Source organism: Centropristis striata, chromosome 11 (assembly GCF_030273125.1).
Source record: "Centropristis striata isolate RG_2023a ecotype Rhode Island chromosome 11, C.striata_1.0, whole genome shotgun sequence".
NCBI lineage: Eukaryota > Metazoa > Chordata > Actinopteri > Perciformes > Serranidae > Centropristis > Centropristis striata.
Genome location: NC_081527.1, coordinates 33,024,512 through 33,044,231, shown reverse-complemented (window position 1 = coordinate 33,044,231; position 19,720 = coordinate 33,024,512). Strand labels below are relative to the sequence as shown.

Genomic DNA, 19,720 nt, shown 5'->3' with positions numbered 1-19,720 from the left:
TTAGAAAATGGATGCAGATTCTTTTTTTTTTTTGGCTGACAGTAACCGCTATGAAAACAAACTGAGGGACAGAGAAGTGCGTGGAGATGAAGTAGAAAAAGAGCTGTATATATTGGAGGGACCAAACAGCCGGCGATGTATCAGAAGAAACGTCTGAGTCTACTTATCCTTTCTCAGAGCGTATGCATGGCAGACATGACATTTCTCTTATCTCATGTTTATTTAAACAGAGAAGGACTCATTGCCTATATGGAAGCCGCGTAATGAGAAGCTAAGATGCATCATGCCACTACTATCTCTGGCCTTAGTACTTAACGGTAGTCGTTATTACCGAGCACAGGAAAACATTTTTTCTGATACACCCAAATGAAGTTCTGTGTTTTGCATCAGTGCCGAGCACAGAGATGGAGGAGGGGTGGATTTGGTGGAGATATAAGACAAGGGAACCGCCACTCATTCTTTTTTTCTTCTTTTTTTTATCAAACACACAAAGAAAAACGAGGATGACAAAAGGGAATAGGAAATACTGATAAATAACAGTGGAATCAGAGCCATAAATAGACAGTATTGGATATTTAGGACCCTGGAGGGGTGGAGTCAGCTGAGGTGGAGGAGAACTGGCAGCTAGCCTTCAAGTAACGGGATATCCCAGTGCAGTGTCCTGTGTGTTGATTGGGCGGCTCTACATCATGGAGCAGGACGTTTTTCCTGGCTGCACGCCGCCGTCCATCTTCTCTGCCTCCAGGATCATCCTCCGGAAAACCTCCACAGCCGTCTGAGAGAGAGAAAACACACACACATACACGCACACAAACACACACACACACACACGAGCGTGCACACATGAGCGCGCGCGCGCACACACACACACACACACACACACACACACACAGGACGCTGTCACATGTCTCAGTCACACCACTTTGAATTTTCCAGCAGAATTCGCTACATCCAGTGGAGCCTTGATGACTTTAAGCACAACAGAGATAGTGTTGTATTTAAGTGCATTTAAAGACAGTCAAGCTGTTGTTTGCTAACTTGATTTCAAGCAGATAAACTGGCTTCCTGAATATGAAACCTGGCTATGATGGAAAATGGATGCAGGGTATCAAGAATCGATTCCCATTGGTCGTGATGCAAGCTTGTTGGTAATTTTTTGCTCAAGGGGTTTAATAAAAATGAGATGACTGAAAGATAGAGACTGTGGTGGATAAAATTGGAGATTTTTGGCCACTTGGGGGCAGTACAACAAGCTGCAAACACAACACTCATTTATTTCCACATTGCATACATTCTTTTCACTTTAATACGCACTCCAGCCGTCTTTACAAACCACGTACTGTTGCATGTATTATGCATATAAATGGGACATACTACTTCCTCATAACATTGCGACTTGAACTTTGACCCTCTTGCTCATATATGCTGTGCAGAAAAGCATACCATCTTGTATTCTGCAAAACGTGACCCATTGAAGCAAAACCTTTTCTTTATTATATGTACGAGTAATCAAAAATAATCCAGTGTGGTCGTACAAGGTGCCTATCAATAGTCAGTGTAAAGTACCACCTAGTATTGTTCTAGCAGCCAAACTTAATTTAGCCACCTAATGGTTACTGTGTGACTAGTAAATCCAAACACCAAAGTCACAAAATAACACAAACAAACCCATATATCGAGGCATCGCTGGACCAGCAGCTCCTGTGTTCTGTGACCTAAAGTGACTGTTTTGTTAATGGAGTCTGTTGGCTTTGAAGCATAGTAGGCTTCAGGTTTTAGGCTGCACCCTTCCACAGCAGTACGTGTGTCTGTGCTCCTGCCTGCTTCTTCAAACTGGAGGTGAGCCAACTGCATCTACTGTAGGTCATACACTGACTATGGATGAGATGTATTACCACAAACTTGCAAAAGACATATTTGATTGGCTTATTCTTAACCAAACTTTGACTAACCTCACTCCACATGCCTAAACCTAACGGACTCAAAGACCTCTCAGTGGCTACACTCTACCATCTACCATCTACCCCAAAAGTGCTGGATCCTACACTTCCTCTAATACAACTTGATATACATCTGTCTGCCCTTCCTCACATCTTCCAAACTCCCTGCCCCAAAAGTTTTCTGGTACAAATCTGTAGTCTTCAAGCCACAACTAGAAAAACCCCTGATTATCATCAGAGTATAATATTTTATTATTTATTTCAGGAATTTCCCTTCAAAGCCACGTAAGACATTATACAACTGATCTGAAAAATCAGATGGGTTCCCTTTTAAGAAGTCTAACTTTAGATCCTTATTGATAAAATAATAAAATGTGCAAATCAGAGAGATACAGGACGTCTTTAACACCAACTGCTATAATATGCTGTTTTATAATACACACAAAAAAATAACTTTGCACTTATGTCTGTCTTGAAGCTGCTGTGACACTATAATTTCCCGTAAAGGATTAATAAATCTATCTATCTATCTATCTATCTATCTATCTATCTATCTATCTATCTATCGATCTAATCCTCAAAATAATGCCAACTAGTAATATAGCACACATTAAATATATAAAAAGGTAATTTTAATTGGGTATCTTATTAACGGACAGACATTGAAGCCTTGCTAACCACAAAAACAAACATAAAAAGCTCTGCTGAATATGACCTCTGCAGCTTTCGGCTCTTACCTGGTTCTCTTTAGCTGAGGACTCCATGAAGGCAGCGTTCCAGGATTCAGCTAATGCTTTTCCTTCTTCACAACTGATTACTCTAAAGGAAAAAAAAAGTACACACACAGCAGAAAACACATAAATATTTCAAGGTGAGGCTGCAGAGTTCAACCCACAGAGTTCAGTCCTGCTTCCACTGAGTAAGGGTTTATTTGCACGGCTGCACAAACACACACGGACACGTATGAGAAGACGTTTAGAAACGGCTTCTTTCGGGTCATTTGTGAACCACATATTACTGTAACATCTGCTCTGTATTTCTGTTTGGGTGTCAGAGATGTTTTGCATTTCTGCCAATGAAATTATCAGAAATTATACAGAAATGATGACTAAAACTGTCAAGTGCTGTTCCTCATGCGTATACTTAACTGTCGTTAAAGGACATAATGTACAATTTAAGCGCGTGTGAGGACATACCGTTCCATATGTAGGTCGTTCTTGTTTCCGACGAGCATAATTGGTACTCTGTATTAGAGGGCAAAGCAAATGGCACATTGTCATTCGTGCATGATATATTACATACATCTTGGAATGCCTTGAAAAGCAAAAAAAGAAGATGAAGAAGAAGAAGCGGTACTTACTGAACTTTCCCCACCATGTCCAATAGTTTTTCATGGATAACTTGTACAACTTCAAAGCTGGAACAAACAGGGGCAAAGTTTCTTCTTCAGCATTTTAATGCAGCTTCAACTCATTATTCAGAATTCAATAGAGATTTATTTGCTTTTAAAAAGGAGAAGTTAAAGTTTACCTTTTATTGGATGTAACTGAATAGACCAGAATGTAACCGTTGATATCTATGGAGTAGGTCTGTGGGAAGATGGAGTACTCATCCTGTAGAAATAGAAATTGTGAACAAATTAGTGTGCAGAGTTACTAGAGCCTGGCTGATATATTATTTTTTGAGTCTGATACAGATTTTAAAAGGGAAAAACACAAATGTAGTGAATTTTTGAGCTGGAATGAAAATAGACCTTTTCTATATGAATTGTGCACCAATATAACTTTGCAAAGGGACACAAAGGGCTGCTTTCTTAAAAAAATAACTAAGAATATTTAACATTATTATACATCATACATGCAATGGATTAAATGGTCAAGGAATTTTCTAAATAAAAACAGTGAAAAAAAAGGATAAAAAAATAAAAACAAAAATGTACTCAGTTCAGTATCAATCAATTGCCGACCATTTGAATAATAAATAAATAATATATATATATATATATAAAAATTGTTAAATAGTTTAGTATCAACCAATTGCTGACCCTCTAAATAAAATTAAAAAATAAATAATAGAAATAGCTAAACAGCACTGTGTGTTCAGAGTCTGTCAATTGCTGACAATTTAAATAAAGAATAAATAAAAATGAAAATGAATATATAAATAAGTTAAGACAATTTCTAAATCAAGCCAAGCATTGTTTCTGTATCATATGTTCTGTAAAAAAAAGTTGATTGATAAATTGGTTGTGCTCCATATGTTTGGGTTTGGAGTAGAAGAAATGAATAATAATACTGACTAATCGATGAAGCAGAGCTAACACCAAACTATGAGATAACACCATCATAATCACAGATATTTAAATAAAAGTCAGTAATCATACCTGTCCTGCTGTGTCTACCAGCTGAAGATGGTACTCTTGTCCATTTATTGTGATCATTTTAGTAAATGCTGCAATTAAAAGAAAAGACACATAAGAAGTAAACCTATATAAACGACAAATCAAACCGTTTAAATGGATTAAGAACAAGAAAAATACCTTTCAAAATAAGACTGACAATTACAGCAGATACAACACCATCTCTACTGTACAGTTCTATACTGCATCTTCATTACTCTACGTTTTCAGAGTGCACATCTCCGTATGGATCCATTTCGGTACCACTGAGTTCATTCAGTACAGGAATGTCAATATCTGCCTGGAGATGGGTCACATTATCTACAGGACTGAGGGATTGCACCGCCTGCAGCAGCTCGCTGATAACGCTGACACTTCACTTTATGTTAACCATCCAGAGATTATTTATAGATACAGACCACACACTCGAGAAACACAGGGCGATATGTGAGCGAACATGTCGGGAAAAAGAAAAACAGCCTACAGGTAGAGTTTAGACTCAAATCTCTGGAGTGTCTGGGAATGTGTGTGTTTAGGCGGTTGATGAATTACTGTATGTCCTCTCAGTCGGCACAATGTACTGTTAAAGTGCCTTGAGGCAAAGTTTCCCCTCGGAGCCAGTGATTTCCAAGCTTATTCCTGAACAAGTTTTAACTCTGACCAGACACTGCACCAGCTGATTTCTCCAAAGTTCCTCCAAAGAAAGTTTTCTCCTGACTGAAAGTGTTGAAACTGGTGAAATCAGCTGATGTACTGTAGTGTTTGGACACATTGAATCAGAGGGAACATCACGTCCTGCTGGCTAACAATTCTGTGTTCCTCTATCAGTGAAATCATGTTATAGAGGAGGATTTCTGGATGCGCACTTCAGATGTCTACATTAACGGTAACAGGCAATGTTTCTATGAAAACAAACAATTTATTATGAAACATTTAGAGGAAGATTATTTGGAGAGTTCCTTTACCATCCATTCGTCATCAAGTTCAACAAAATAAATGCAGGTTTGAACAAGGAAAATGTAAAACCCAAGCTATATAATGGCATAACATTGATTGATAATTCTTTAACCTCGTACAAGCCACCTCCTTGCTGGTGGGTAAGGATAGGGTGAGACCCAAAAACTTTTAGATTGTTTGAACAGATTTCAGTTGACTTTAGCCACATGCTAAACAGGTCAATTTTTTAGGAACCCTACGATGTTACCTTTCAAATGAAGCCTTAAACATGCATTTTGGCCATACGATTATTCTGCTATAAGCTTTGGCTCAAAACATTTTTTCCTTCTCAAAATTGTAAAACATTCTTAAGTTCCAGCTCCTCGAATATGAGGATTTGCAGCTTTTCTGTTTTAAATCATTGCAAATTTAATATTTTTAGTGTTGCATTAATTGTCAAACAAAACAAAAATATGATGACACAACCTAGGACTCTGTAATGTATATTTTCTGAGTCTAGTAGTCATTAAATGCTGAAAAGTTGCATATCATATCTTTAATTTAGCTATTTGTTACCATGTGACTGCAATCCCCTACTTAAGCCACATGATAACGACTACAACATCGCAATACACAACTTTAGACATGAATAACTGATGAATCCCAGCAGTGTCAGAGGATAATACAACCTATACTTGACTTATTCAGATAAAAATCCTACTTAGGTAAAAGTATATAATCATTGTGAAATGACATGAGATTGTGACAAATCTGTTTTCAGTTTTTGGACTTTATCTTTAATATTTTTATTTTGATGAGATATTGGATAATTTCAACATTTATTTAAATTAAAGCATGTTTCATTTAGAGGGGGGAAAACACTATTTGGTGCAGTTGTTCAACTCACAGACATCTGAAATGTGATGTCAAAAACCAAAAAGATTGGAAACCACTGGTTTAATCTTTAACATTGTGTCATTTGTATCAAGTGTGACATATTATCCAGGACATAAGTCTTCATCCTAAAAGTAACCAGTAAATCCAAATTTCCATATTAATACTTAATTTGTTGTGAGTGACCTTGCCTAAAGACCCCCTATACTACTTTCATAAAAAATACATTAACTTTTCTAAAATACATTATAAAGGAAAAAAAGAGCAGAGGAACTGTTGATTGCAGCAAAATCTATTATATTTTGTGTGTCTATTGTTTAGGTTGTCATCTACTAACTGAACTGATAATAAGAGGACCTGCATCAAGATCTGAATGGCTTATAACCACTGAACCCACTTACTGTTTTCTATTGTTGGGTCATAGGAGTCCACAAACTGGCCTTCCACAAACTGAATTGTCAAGGAGGACTTTCCTGCAAAACATAAAAGTATATTATAAACCAGGGAGCCCTTAGATGTCAGAATATCACCAATAATGTGAAAATTAATTAGCAAAATATTCATGAACAGTTGACTGTGGCTCAGGGGTAAATTGCATAAAGATGACAAAGGGATTAGTGACTGCTAACTACATAATGAAAAAATAAGTATCATCATAGTATCAATAAAAATCAACATTACCTACTAAAAGCTACAAAATACACACTACAAATCCTAAATGAATACCATGGGAGATGCTTATTACATAAACTAATTATAGAGTAGTCAGCCATAAACACAATACAAGTCTGTGCGGGAATATGACATGGTTTTGCGTTAGTGCTGGTATGCTGGCTGGGCCTACAGTCTCTCTATCTGCGTGTGCCATCTTGCCATCCTCAACATCCTCTCACCGCATACAAATTCTTTGGTTTCAGATACGGGAAAATAAACCGCACAATAATGCGTCAAACGCTGGTGGACCTCCAGGCCCTTCACAAAGCACGGCAGTCTTTAAATCAGGGCTGGGGTCACTGATGGAGGCGCATCATTAAGGACAGTTAGCGTCAAAATATATAAATATATGTTGAAGAGCACATTACTGGAGGCCTCATGTGATAAAAACCCGCAAGGCCACGGCTCACCTGGTGGCGCTCATGCGATCGCTGTGAGATGTTTGCGTGACAGATCCCTATAATTTAATTCTATTATAGGAGGCGTAAACCGCCCGCATCATAATGGGCTTAAATTGACCCAAAAAAGGCCGCTGAAATCTAGCATCAGCGCCGCATCAGAGGCCCTTTAGGTGTCATTTCAAACACCTTTGACTGTGCACGTCGTCTGTGCGGGACTCACCTACGGATCTGTACCCGAGGATGGCGATTTTTCGTGATTTCGGCTGCGGCATATCTCGTGGTCGTCCTGGCATCTAGTCCTCGGGGTGTACCGCAACCTCCAACCGGAGTGGCATCCAAAATTCAAGGGGCGCAGAGATTCGACATACAGCCTCTAGATGCCAGCAGGAGTCCCTCTTCTTTGCTTTACTATAATGAAGATATTTACGTCCAAGGCTTGGGAAAACAATGTTATTTCAGGTCATGTTAAAAAAAGCATGGAGTATCTACAGATCTACAATAACTGCGTCACTCCCCTTTGCAATGTAATGAATTAGTAATTACTGCTTGGATCTCATTGGCTACACGCGGAGTGAAGGAGGGCCTTCGTGCCTGTTGTAAAACGCTGATTGGACGAGGCAGCAGCTCGTCAAGAAGCAGATCCGGCTTCCTGGAATGTGATTGGCTGCTACATGCATTGTGACGTGCTGGGTGGTCGGGTGCAATGTCATTCACATCTTTAGGGTCAGGGAGCAGGGATGCTGACATTACGGTACCAATGAAGACGGCATTATTTTTTTATTTATTTTATGTATTACATGGACACGCTGTTGTTGTTCAGTATTGACCGTAAGAGAGACGCAAAAATAACAAATCAATACACGATATAATTCATCATACAGGTCTCATAGTGATTTTAAAGTGGTCATATACAGTTAATAGTAGTCTCATAAAACTCATTATCACAATGTAATACGTTCTTTTTACACCATTGTATTTATTTGATAAGTGTTGTTACTTTGTAGATTCGATTAATAACACAGAACATAATCAACACATAAATATGATGTATTATTAAAGGTTAAAATAAGATTTTATTGATCTCAGGGATGAATTCAAATGATACCCAGCAGTTTATAAAGTAGTTACTTTTTACTATCTTTACCAGCTGCAACATTAAAGTGATACACAAATTAATAATTATAATCCAGTTAGAAAATCTACATTATTCTGAAAAGGAGCATTCTGAATAATGACTAATTTTACTTTTAGTACTTTACGTGTATTATGATGCTACAACTTTTATATTTCCATAACATTTTAAATGCAGGACTTGTAACTTGTAACAGAGCATTTCTACAATATTCTTGCTATAATGTATTTATATAATCTGAATACTTACTTACTAATACTTACTAAGAAGGATAAATGATGGGTATACACATGGGTATTACAGCCAAAGTCTAAATAGGAATATGTATCATAAGAGAATGACATGTGATAGCATACATGATTTAAATATTTAACAATTAATACTATATACTGCTAACAAGGTTACTAAGTACATTTACTAAAGTACTGTACTGAAATACAATTTTATGGTTTTCGTGTTGTCATTTCCTGGTTCCTGCTACTTCTACTTCACAATATATCAGCAAATTGAGATGACATTAAAAAAACAAAGAAAAATGATGCATTGTTATGAAACTACCATCCGTATACAAAATGATATACAATATAACATATCCTAACCTCAGGCAACTTCACCCCAGGAGAGGCAAACCAGGCATATGTTAATATATGGGGGGACCTAGAGTCTCTGGCTACTGCTTGACTCCCAGGTCTGAGCGTAACTCCAAGCACTGCATTATTTAGAAAAATGCTACAAAGTGGGCAAAGGCTGCAAGAAGGGGTGTGCGTGGGGAGCTTTGATATTTAAGACATCAATGTTATTTTATTTTATTTGAATACATAGAGAAGTCCCAGCTATTTGCCCCAATATGTCAGCATTGGCATTGCAGGTTCAGGGTCTGATTTAGAACACTAGAGGGCGCGTTGAGCCATTTTTAACCCATGAAAAGCTGGTTTTCTTACATTTGGTGAGAAATGTCATTATAAACACCAGCATTAATGAGTTACAGCACAGTCATTATATGGTTTAGTTTACAGATTACAGGTCCAATTTGACCTGCTACAGCACATAAATGCACTGTAACATCCTGAATATTATTTGTATTATAAATATACATAAAGGATACATTTAGTTGTCATAATGCTTGTTATACATGAATTTTAATGTATAAAAGGCAGGACTTGTATCTGTGATTGAGCATTTTTACACTATAGGAAGGGTGACAGATTTAGGGGGAAAGGGGTATTGAGTACAGGGCCCTAATCTGTAGATGGCCCACAAAAATACTAGAATGAATAACTGTGGATGTGGGGAGGGGCCAGAGACAATGCCTGTGTACAGGATTGAGAATTTTAACTACAACCTTGCACTATGGTAAAACTTTGACTTTGGCTACAAAGTGAAGGATCTGAATACTTCCAGCCAGATGAGGTCACTGTAAACTCCTTATTAAATGAGGCCACACTAAGGCACAATAAACGGTAAAATGTACATTATAATTTCACCAAAAAACAAAAGCACAGTGAATGACAGTAACAGACCTGTAGCTACAACTAAGGACCCATAGGTTTGTGCTGTTTCTGTCAACCTCAGGAGTAGTTTACCTTCAATAATGATACACAAACATATATACATGGGATCTGTAAATGAAAATATAATAACGGAAATAAAGGAATTTATTTAGGGAACCTTTGGAACAACCTGCCTGGAGATCTCAGGAAGCAAACTCAGTGTCATCTTTTAAATCTCTTCTTCAAGTCCCTTTTATCATATTGCCTTTTATTGACCTTTTCCTTCTTTAACATTGTTTTATAAATTGTTTAATTGTTTTATTTATGTGTTCTTAATTACATCTTGTTTTATTGTCAAGCACCTTGTAACTCTGTTTTGAAAGGTGCGATACGAATAAAGTTTTTATTAATATCACTAAAATCTTATTGAGTTTAACAGATTATATAATGAGAGCACTAAAGGTAAAATAAGGACACTGATTTCATTGCACAAAACCAACACTGGAAGTCTACCAGATGTTTAGAATAAATAGGCCGATCTACTGTAATAAAACTCCTCTTTGCCTTTTCTCACATTACCCAGTAGATGTCCCCATAACACCATTTATATCTCACACAGGAGCCACTTACAGTACCAGATGCCTGTCTCTAAGAGCCCAAATAACTATTATATATTCCCGCAGAAACATCACCTTCTAATTATTGTTTATTTTTATCCATCTGTTGTTTTTGGTTCAAACTCACTGAGCACTGTTTGCCAAGCTGTGCATCACTCTCTCCACTGTACGTCGACAACCTCACGCATAAATCAGACGCCACACATCCCTGATTATCTGAGCTGATAGTGGATTCCATTATAGATGTTTAGATACCCAGGTCTTAATATAACTGTGGCCTTAAACCAAACCACAGGCATGCAACAACAGCATAGGAACTCAGGCCACAATTAGTGGGTTAAGCCCATAGGCAGACACTGGAATTCAAGGCAGGCGTGGCAAAGGTGGTGGGGATGATGAGAGTCCTGCTTGCTTTTAAACTCTAATGCTTTTTGTACATGTCAGTCACATCTTAGTACCTCACAAACCGCAGTGATGCAAAAGTGAATTTTCTTGCTGAAAATTTTGGGACTTTTCAAAGAGTTTTGGAGCAAAAGTAACTGAAGTAATTATACGCGCTCTCAAAAAAATAGTCCCATAGACCCAAGGGTGTGCAGTTTTTCTTGCCCTGTGACCAATGAAGTCCCCTGTTTCCCTGTCACGTCCCCAGCTATTACCACTTAATCACAGAAATGTCCAACTCCCCGTCACTAAGACCCAACTGTTTTGCCTCCACACACACTTCTCAGCACTGGAGACAAGAAATCACTGGTGTCAGCAATAAGCGATTTGTTCTGCATGACATTGGGTGTCAAGAAAAAAAAAAAAAAAAAAGCTCCAGTGAAATGGCTGAAGGGTGCCTGCAATCACTGGACACACACACAAATACACACCCGTGCACATGTCACTTTCTCTACCTCTCCCGCTCCAATCTCTCTCTTGCTCTTTCTCACCCACTCACGCGCACAAACAGACACACACACACTCTTAGGAAATTATGATGACCAAGAATAGGTCACAGTGGTAATACAGCCATGTTCTAGCTAGGGATTACAGTGTGCTGACATAGGCCAACAATAAATACCCCCTGCAAGAGCAACAGGTGTCTGACAAGATTGTTTCACTTTAATAAAAGGCTTACACAAGCCTCAGAGAAATAATACATTAAGCTCTTTTAGACATGTTGGCCTTTTATTGCTTCATCCCTTGTGATTGGAAAATTTCTTTTTTTCACCCCAACAATTAATCTCTTGCGTGCATCGACGGGGAAATGTGATTAAGGTGGCTGCGTTGTGCGTGATTGTGAATGTCACAAGATCAATATTCCTGTCACAAACCATGGAAAATTCACTTTAGATTTCCAGTGTCTATTTTCTTTAGCTGTGCGAGCTAGTGGACATGCAGCTGGAGCTCGTGTTTCTGAACCCTGGGTGTGTGGCACCGGCGCCAGCCTCTTTCAACTCACTGTGAAAGCACCCCTGGCTCTGTTAGTATGCCAGCCTGAGCGCCAGCGGAGAGAGTCAGCCACATCCTCCAGCTGGGTCTGTGCCACCAACAGGCACCTGGACCCACTCGCAAAACCTCATGAAACGCAATGCATATTTAACTCAGAGGAATGCATTTGTGTGGCACCTTAGCACTAGGGAGGCTGTGTGTCTGCATCATGCCTGGAGGACATCCTCTGCACCTTTATTTCCGCTCATCTTTGAGACTTTTATCTACCTATTGGGTGCAACGTGGCCTTTTTAACTGGCGGATTCACACTTCAGGCTGTGCCTCAGCTGTTGGACCGAGTCCAGAGTCACACAGGCCTGAAAGACAGCCATCGTTATCCAACTCTCACAAGGTGTCATTGTAGGGATCCAATGATTACCATATCAGCACCACATGAAACATTTATGGCTTGCTGGCAGTGATGGCCTGGCAAGCATCCTAATTTTTAGAACAGAGCTTGTCAGATCCTATTGTTTCAAGTTCTGGTGACACGAGCAGAAAAATCATCGGTGATGAAACTGGGCTGTCACTTGCGGTCAGATTATAAACTTTGAAATTGAATGAGTTTCTCCAACACTCTTGCAACACACTTGCCTGACAGTTTCCAGTCCACTCACACAAAAACACACTCTTTGCAATAAGACGATCTGTTGGACTTGCTAGTACTCCAATCAAGAGACAACCTCCAGGTCCGAAAAGTAACGCCAATACAAAAGCACCTTCAAACTGCATTCTTTCCAATGACCAGCAGGGGGTGACTTTACTAGCTCTAAAAAGAGGTCCAACTGTATAGTTGATGAGAAAATTACCCTATTTCTCACTTGATTTATTACCTCAGCAATTCCTTTTTCGAATGAGTTTATGGTCTCAATCACTAGTTTTAAGTGTCCGTCAATTCAGCACTTTGTAAATTAAAATTAGCTCAATCTCACTTCCGACTCAATCTTGATTTTTGTTACATACACACAAGGCACCCTTAAGCTTCTGTATGAGATGCACTGGGCTGCCCACTAGCTCCGATGTTAACCTTTCTGCGTCATTTTTAGAGGTTACAAACAACAAACATGCTATAAATAGTGCAAAGGTCCATGTAGGGTCAGTGGGAGGGGCGGTTGGTGGGTCAACCAAAACCTGGACTTTGACCCAGGTGTTGGTGTCCCCTAGAGAAACCAAAAGTGATGTTATTTGGAGTCAACCTGCATAATTGCATCCAGTAGTAAAGTGCGAAAACAATTATTTTTAACCCCAACCCTTGTAACCATAATCAAGTGGTTTTATTACTGTAAACAAGATGATGTATTTTGAAAAGCCATGATGCATGGAACGGGCAGAAACTTACCCCGCAGATGATGACAGTAGTTAAACAACCAAAACTGGGGATTTTAATTGTCCAGATAACTAATAAAACTTGTGGCTGAAATTAATTTTGATGAGAAGATTCAAATAATCACTGTTGTGGGGTGTAATGAAAAGGTAATATAATTAGTCGTGTCACACATTACTGTTGGCAGGGAGTAATAAGTAAATATCCCTTTTAGAAAGAAGTAATGACTAAGGAGCCCAACACTGATGTACATACGGATAATGAGGGTGATTCTTATTCAAATTAAGAACTCCCCAAAACCTCGACTTAAACTACTATTGTTAAACTAAACTACAATTTCCCCGGTCAAGAACAAACTTCAATGCTGTTTTTTTTGCTATTTTTCTTCTTTTTGGTAGTGTCTCTATGAATTTGATTGATTTTATTTTTTTGATTTATTCAGCTCTACTCTCTGTATTGTACAGTATACTTCTTGGAAAAGTTGGAGGATCTGTGTTGAGGCTGCTGCCTGGAGTTTCACTGGATGCTATATTCCCTTGAGAGGGGGGAATAGCCACATGGTGGCTGGTGGCTGGGCCACACACTGTAGATGCCTCACATATCAGCTGGCATCAGTCTCTGTATCTGATGCAGCTTTGGAGGAGGAGTTCATTACTGTCACTCCTGGGTCTCGGCTGAGCTTTCAGGGAGTGACAAGGTCAAACCTGACCAGATAAATCAATCGCTCTCATTGCTATTGACAGTTTCTCTCATCATGATTACTCTGCAACTGTGCTAGCTGTACAACTGTTTTTGTGCAGCACTCAGTGGCCTGTAGGAGTGGCAGTGAGCAGGTGAGACCCAGATAGGCTGCTCGCTGGTACTTTATCACCCTGCTTGTTGTTGTCACAGCCACAATTGGTTTGTACTCCCCATCTGCTGCATCAGCAAAGTTGGGACTGATTTGGTCACTTTGGAGCCCAGTTAGCTTTGCTCACTGCACTTCCCCGTTGATTCCAGCCATCATTACAAATGGTATCTTTATGTGTTGGAGTTAACCCGGATAGTGTTCTCCCCTGGGTGCCTTTATTATCTATTCATCATGTTGTCCCAGTTTATCCCGAGATGAATCTGGCTGCTTCACTAGAGATCTAACTACAGATACCTAGCGTGTGGCCTGAGGAAAGAGATTAGCAGATTACAAGATACTCAGCGGAGCTGCTTCAGTTAAAGTTGATAAGGAGGTGAAAAATATTCTAAGAAGATGCATAATGGTTAAGAATTTGTGTTTCTGCACTTTTAGCACCAATTCGTCTTCAAAGTCGGCTTGCATATAATTCAGCCTTGATATATAGTAATTTCCATGGTGACAATTTGCACAACAAGCCAGGGGCAACCTCAGTGTGTCCAATCTGGTAAATAAATGAACATTTGATACATTGGAATGAAATGTTCTTGGCCTTGTATTGAGCCTCCGAGCTGACTTGTTGGACACTCCCTCACATTCCCTCCCCACTAATTTGCATTGCTGAGTGGATCCTTTGTGTCACCTGGAGGTTTGGGCAGAGCACTGTTGCAGCCAATTTCCAGATGGCAATTCTAATGTGTGACATATCCTCAATTTTTGACTGAAACGCATGTCTGCTTTCCACAGACTCCATTAGCTGGGGGGATGCGTACGCGTGCACGAATGGAAAAGTGGAAAGTGTCCAGTGGTGTGAATATTCACATCTGCACCTGCTGAATAATAGACGATTATCTTCTCAGGTGGCTCGTCACCCACCCCATTCACATGCTCTCTCCCATTTCATAGTGCTAATTTTGTCTGGAATACGCAATAGGTTTGCAAAATGCATATTTCTTGTATCTTAGACCTGATCTTGTCTTGTCTACTGTCTAAAGAGGGAACATATTCTTCAATAAGAGTGCTTGCTTCAGGGAGTAATGTGTCTGCAATATAGACTCTAAAGAGCCTCAGGTCTTGGCAGGTACTCCTTACATTTCAACTGGAGAGAGACACCTACGGCGGATTGTGTGGCAGCAAGGCAATATATCATCTGTCATCGCCAGAAGCCTCCACAGTAATGAACAAGTAATAATGGTATATATCTTGAACTTGAGTCTCTAAAGGTAGCTCATCCAGAGTCATTATTGTGCCACATAACCAGATGAGCTTTCTCAAATGAGATCATTTTTGTCACCCTGAGGACTGGAGGGTGTAACTGTTCTCAGAGTGAATAACTCATCCTCATTTGGTGCTAATGGGACTCTGTATTAAGGTGTTGTGTGAATGCGAGAGGAATGGTAAATCCCATTTTCTTGTAATTTAAATCTCAAGCTGTTTCCACACATCTGTTCCTCTGGTAGAAAAGAAGATTCATTTGGGAAAAAAAAGCATGCACGGGACCAAAAAGGAACATTTAATGAAGATTCATGCCTCACAGGATTATGACGAAGTGCTAGGCGACGGTGTGTTATGGAGAAGTATGTCATGATGACATCTCTCTGTCACAGAAATGAGCATTTTTCGCTCTGTCCATTCAACCACCTACCTATCTAGCTTCCACCCCACCCCCTTCCTCCATCTGTCCATCCATCTCCAGGTATTGCAATGCTACAGTTAACCCATAATGAGGGATATGCATATGAAGCCATGGGTTTCCTGCATATTTGACAGCATGCGTTCCGAGTCTCGTGTTGCCACTCCGGGGATGTGTTTGCATACGGTGGTGGGGGGGAATGCTCTGACTGTTACAGCTGAGGTGTCATTTTTCATGTAAATAGAGGATGGCAGGATATAGCAGTCCTGCTGTTTGTGAAATTAGCTGTGGCACACATACACACAAGCACAGCAGCACGGATCTGCTCCTAAAATCTGAGGTCTGTATAAAGACATTTTGATGAAGTGTCAGCCAGAAAGCAATTCCTACACAAAGTTTCTGTGATATGAAGGTGTTAACATTTACTAAAAAAAATGTCCAGATGCTGCACAAGCAGCTGCCTGAACGGTCTATGCACCCCAACAGCCCTATCTCTAGTGTCCAATTCAGCAAACACATGATTCAACCTGTCATTCATAAGTGCTGATGTAGCCGTGCTCACAGCAGAGCCACCAAGTCCCCAGAGTTGGATATCACTGCTAACTGTCATCCAAGTACTTTGATTACTGGACTGGGAGAAGAATGATGACTAAGGCCACTCTAAGTCCTGGTCAGACTCTGTGAGGCTGTCGAGGAAAGTGGATCAAGTCCAAGGTCCCATTTACACCCCATAACGTTTATATAATGTGTTCACGGCTCGTGAATGTAGACCTCTCCTGTTGCAGTAATCTTGTTAATCACTTCAGTGACACCTCTTGGAAAATAATTGGCGCCATAAAACAAATAGAAATGTAACTAGTGTTTACTTTGTAAATATAATCATTTAAATATTAAAATATAAATTCAGACATAAAAATAAAATATGTTATAATAACAAAATGATGAAGCAATGAAAGTATCCTTTGAATAATAAGACATGAAAGGTAATAAAATTAAATATTAAAATATATAATAAGTAATAAAAAACGTTTTTTTTAAGATTTATTCATTCAAGGCAGTGAATATTGCACAGAGCTTGGGTTAATATATAAGAAGTATATCAATGTTAAAAAAATGGATAAAAAGCCTGGATTATAACACATGTTTATGAATGTAGTTGTCAACAACATGAGCATCCATAACTGCATGCTGATAAATAAACAGATAATTAATCACAATTTAGTAGTTAAGTTCGGATAGTTGAAAAATACTGTCGGCTACATCAATACATATTTTCCATAAACACTTAAAATGTCCTTTTATGTTCTTCATCATATTATGCAACAAAAAATGTATTAAATGTTTATAAACTACTTATAAATGTTAAATGGGTAGATAGTGTTATGGCAGCTACTCCACATAAATCAATCAAACAAATGAAGCAGATGAGATACGTGTCCAATGAAAAGGGCACATTTTACTAAAACAGAATAAATAAAACATAAAATAGAAGAAAATACAAAATTGAGAGTAAAGACTAAAAATACTACTGTAGCCTTAATAAGGCAGGACTATAATGTTAAGTGTGTTATGGTGAACATTATTTAGACCTGAAATTTGCAGTATGTGTGGCTCAGCAGCTCAGTGTACATGCTGTACTGTACATGCTGTACACTCTGTACACATCTACTGAATGTGTGTCCTGTAAGAGGGATCACTCCTCAGTTACTTTTAAGTTTATCATGGTTTTTGTGAGTTTTTTTATTCTATATAAATTGATTCTGTAAGGGTGTCACATGCTGTAATTGATTTTAAAAAGACTTGTATTAACTATGTGTTTAGCGTGGTTTTCTCACAGCAGGAAGGACCAGAGTTTAAACCAGGAGAGCTGCAGCCCTATAATAAGGAGTTTGCGTGTTCTCCTCTTACTCAAAACTCGCTACCCAAAACTACTTGAAATGTAAGATTTCTGCCGAAGTCATTCTTTTAATTTATGGCTCACAATAACCTCTCACAATTAAATAGTATGGTTATATCCCAATTTTCTAGTTTTGTGTTCCTGAGGTTTCTAAATGTCACAGGACTAAAAGAAAAAATATAACTTAGGCGGAAATTGTGGGAAAATTTGTGTCATTGACAATTTGGCTTAAATGAAAGCCAAGGAGGTCCCCTTTAAAATGTTACCAATGACAATATAATAAAATATTGAAAAATGTCCTGACCATGAGGCTAAACCAGGACATGCAGAAGTGTCTAAAATGCAATTTATTTTAGGGGTTGGTTCACTTCATGAGCTGGTTACTGTGACATAGCTGCCACTCAGGAATGTCTATCATACCCAAATATCATCTACAGACACTTTCAAAAATGATTTTTCGTCAGCTTGAGTTACAAAAAATGAAATTTTGCATCTGTCTGCGTGGGATTCTGATATGAAGGTCTCATTCTAAGCTAAAGAAAACACAACAATTCTTAGATTCAGGGACTTATACACTAATGAAAGAGTTATGCATACTATATTCCATTTCTGTTAATAGAGCTAAATCTTACACAATGGACCCTTATGTAACTTTTCAATTACATTTTATTCATATAGCCCAGAATCACAAATCACAGACTGTACAGTAACTACTAACTAAAACTATAAATGATGTACAAGCCAAAAATGTACAAGCATAAAGTAGCATGAAATGGAAATTGTCATTTCAAGTACCTCAAATATAATCTACTATAGGTTTGAATGTGTTTGTCTGTATAGCTCAGTGACACACTGCTGCGTCTCAACAGAAGCATGATCTCCACCACCCTCCGGCTGTGAGCTGATTAGGCAGACATAAAGTGAAAAAATATTCACAAGACTCAAGATAAATCCTGGAAAATTCTCATATTTAAATCTTTTTTTTTCTAATTTCACACTTTTGAGCAAATAGTTTTCGGTGAATACTGTGAAGATACTTAGGGAACTCTTTAGAAAAAAAGCATGAAGAACTTTTTTTCCTCAGTGTGTGAGTTTGCTGGGGGGAAAGACAAATTCAAAAATGTAAATGCACTCCAGCGTATGCTTTTACATAAAGAGGGATTCTCCCCTCGGGGCCACATGAATGACATTTTGAATAGCAGCAGAGTTTTCTAGGAACACAGTGGAATGTTCCATGTCCTTTTGCACTTGAGATTAAACCAGTGCATGTCTGCGCATAACGTTCCACTAATACCTTTAAGAACTGTTACTTTTTTGAGAGATGATTCAGTGTTTTCACGGCTGTCGGCTTGGTGCCATATTTAAGTTGAGACAAGAGATCATGCACAAAGGCGCAGGGGCCGACACGAGAAACAAAAAAGTGAGAAGAGATTATGGCCAGCCAGAGATGGTATGCCAAATATGGGAATTATTTTAAGTGCAAAATGTAAAACACTTACAAAAGATAGCAGGTGTAGCTAACAGAATAATGTGACAGCGTTTGTGAGTATTTCTGTGTGTTACACTATGAGATCATGTCAGTGACCTCATGTGATTGAGCTCACACAGCATCCTATCCGCGGCTCTGCCCTCCGGTAGTGGGTGGGGAGCAGGGTGCTATCTGTGGACATGGAAAGTGACAGGACCAGCTGGGGTATGAAATCCAGTAAGACAGGCAGTTGGTCTGGGAGACGCAGACCACGAGCCTCAACAGTGCTCAGTTACAACAGCCTGCAATCCAAGTTGGTGAGAAAAACTCAGCCGGGATTCAGTGGAGCTGCTGCCAAACATCAGGAGTTCTACAACAACCTGTAAACCTGATCATGTTCTGCCTGGAGATCATCAAGAAGTCATTATCCTTTACAATACTCTCATTGTTGGTGATTCAGCTAATCGCATGCTGACATCTTGTTAGAATTGAGAGAAACAACAGTGCTGTGGGGACG

General features: G+C 38.9%; 1 protein-coding gene across 1 annotated transcript; it reads right to left on the bottom strand.

Annotated features, from left to right (window-relative positions):
- On the bottom strand, positions 1 to 7,811 carry rheb (Ras homolog, mTORC1 binding). The gene is made up of 8 exons (XM_059345387.1): positions 7,504 to 7,811; positions 6,570 to 6,641; positions 4,324 to 4,391; positions 3,471 to 3,553; positions 3,301 to 3,357; positions 3,137 to 3,184; positions 2,678 to 2,759; positions 1 to 775 (listed from the first exon to the last, which is right to left on the bottom strand). Exons 1-8 carry the CDS (start codon positions 7,574 to 7,576, stop codon positions 683 to 685), a joined length of 576 nt encoding a protein of 191 aa, XP_059201370.1. The 5' UTR covers positions 7,577 to 7,811; the 3' UTR covers positions 1 to 682.
- Between the last annotated feature and the right edge of the window lie 11,909 nt (positions 7,812 to 19,720).

What these genes read in the sequence shown, in the direction of transcription:
- rheb (XM_059345387.1), bottom strand. Translation starts at nt 7,576, where the DNA reads ATGCCAGGACGACCACGAGATATGCCGCAGCCGAAATCACGAAAAATC. An exon ending in GACATGGTGGGGAAAGTTCA is followed by an intron (nt 3,185 to 3,300) that starts GTAAGTACCGCT and finishes CCTCTAATACAG; the next exon opens with AGTACCAATTATGCTCGTCG. An exon ending in AACGACCTACATATGGAACG is followed by an intron (nt 2,760 to 3,136) that starts GTATGTCCTCAC and finishes TTTTTCCTTTAG; the next exon opens with AGTAATCAGTTGTGAAGAAG.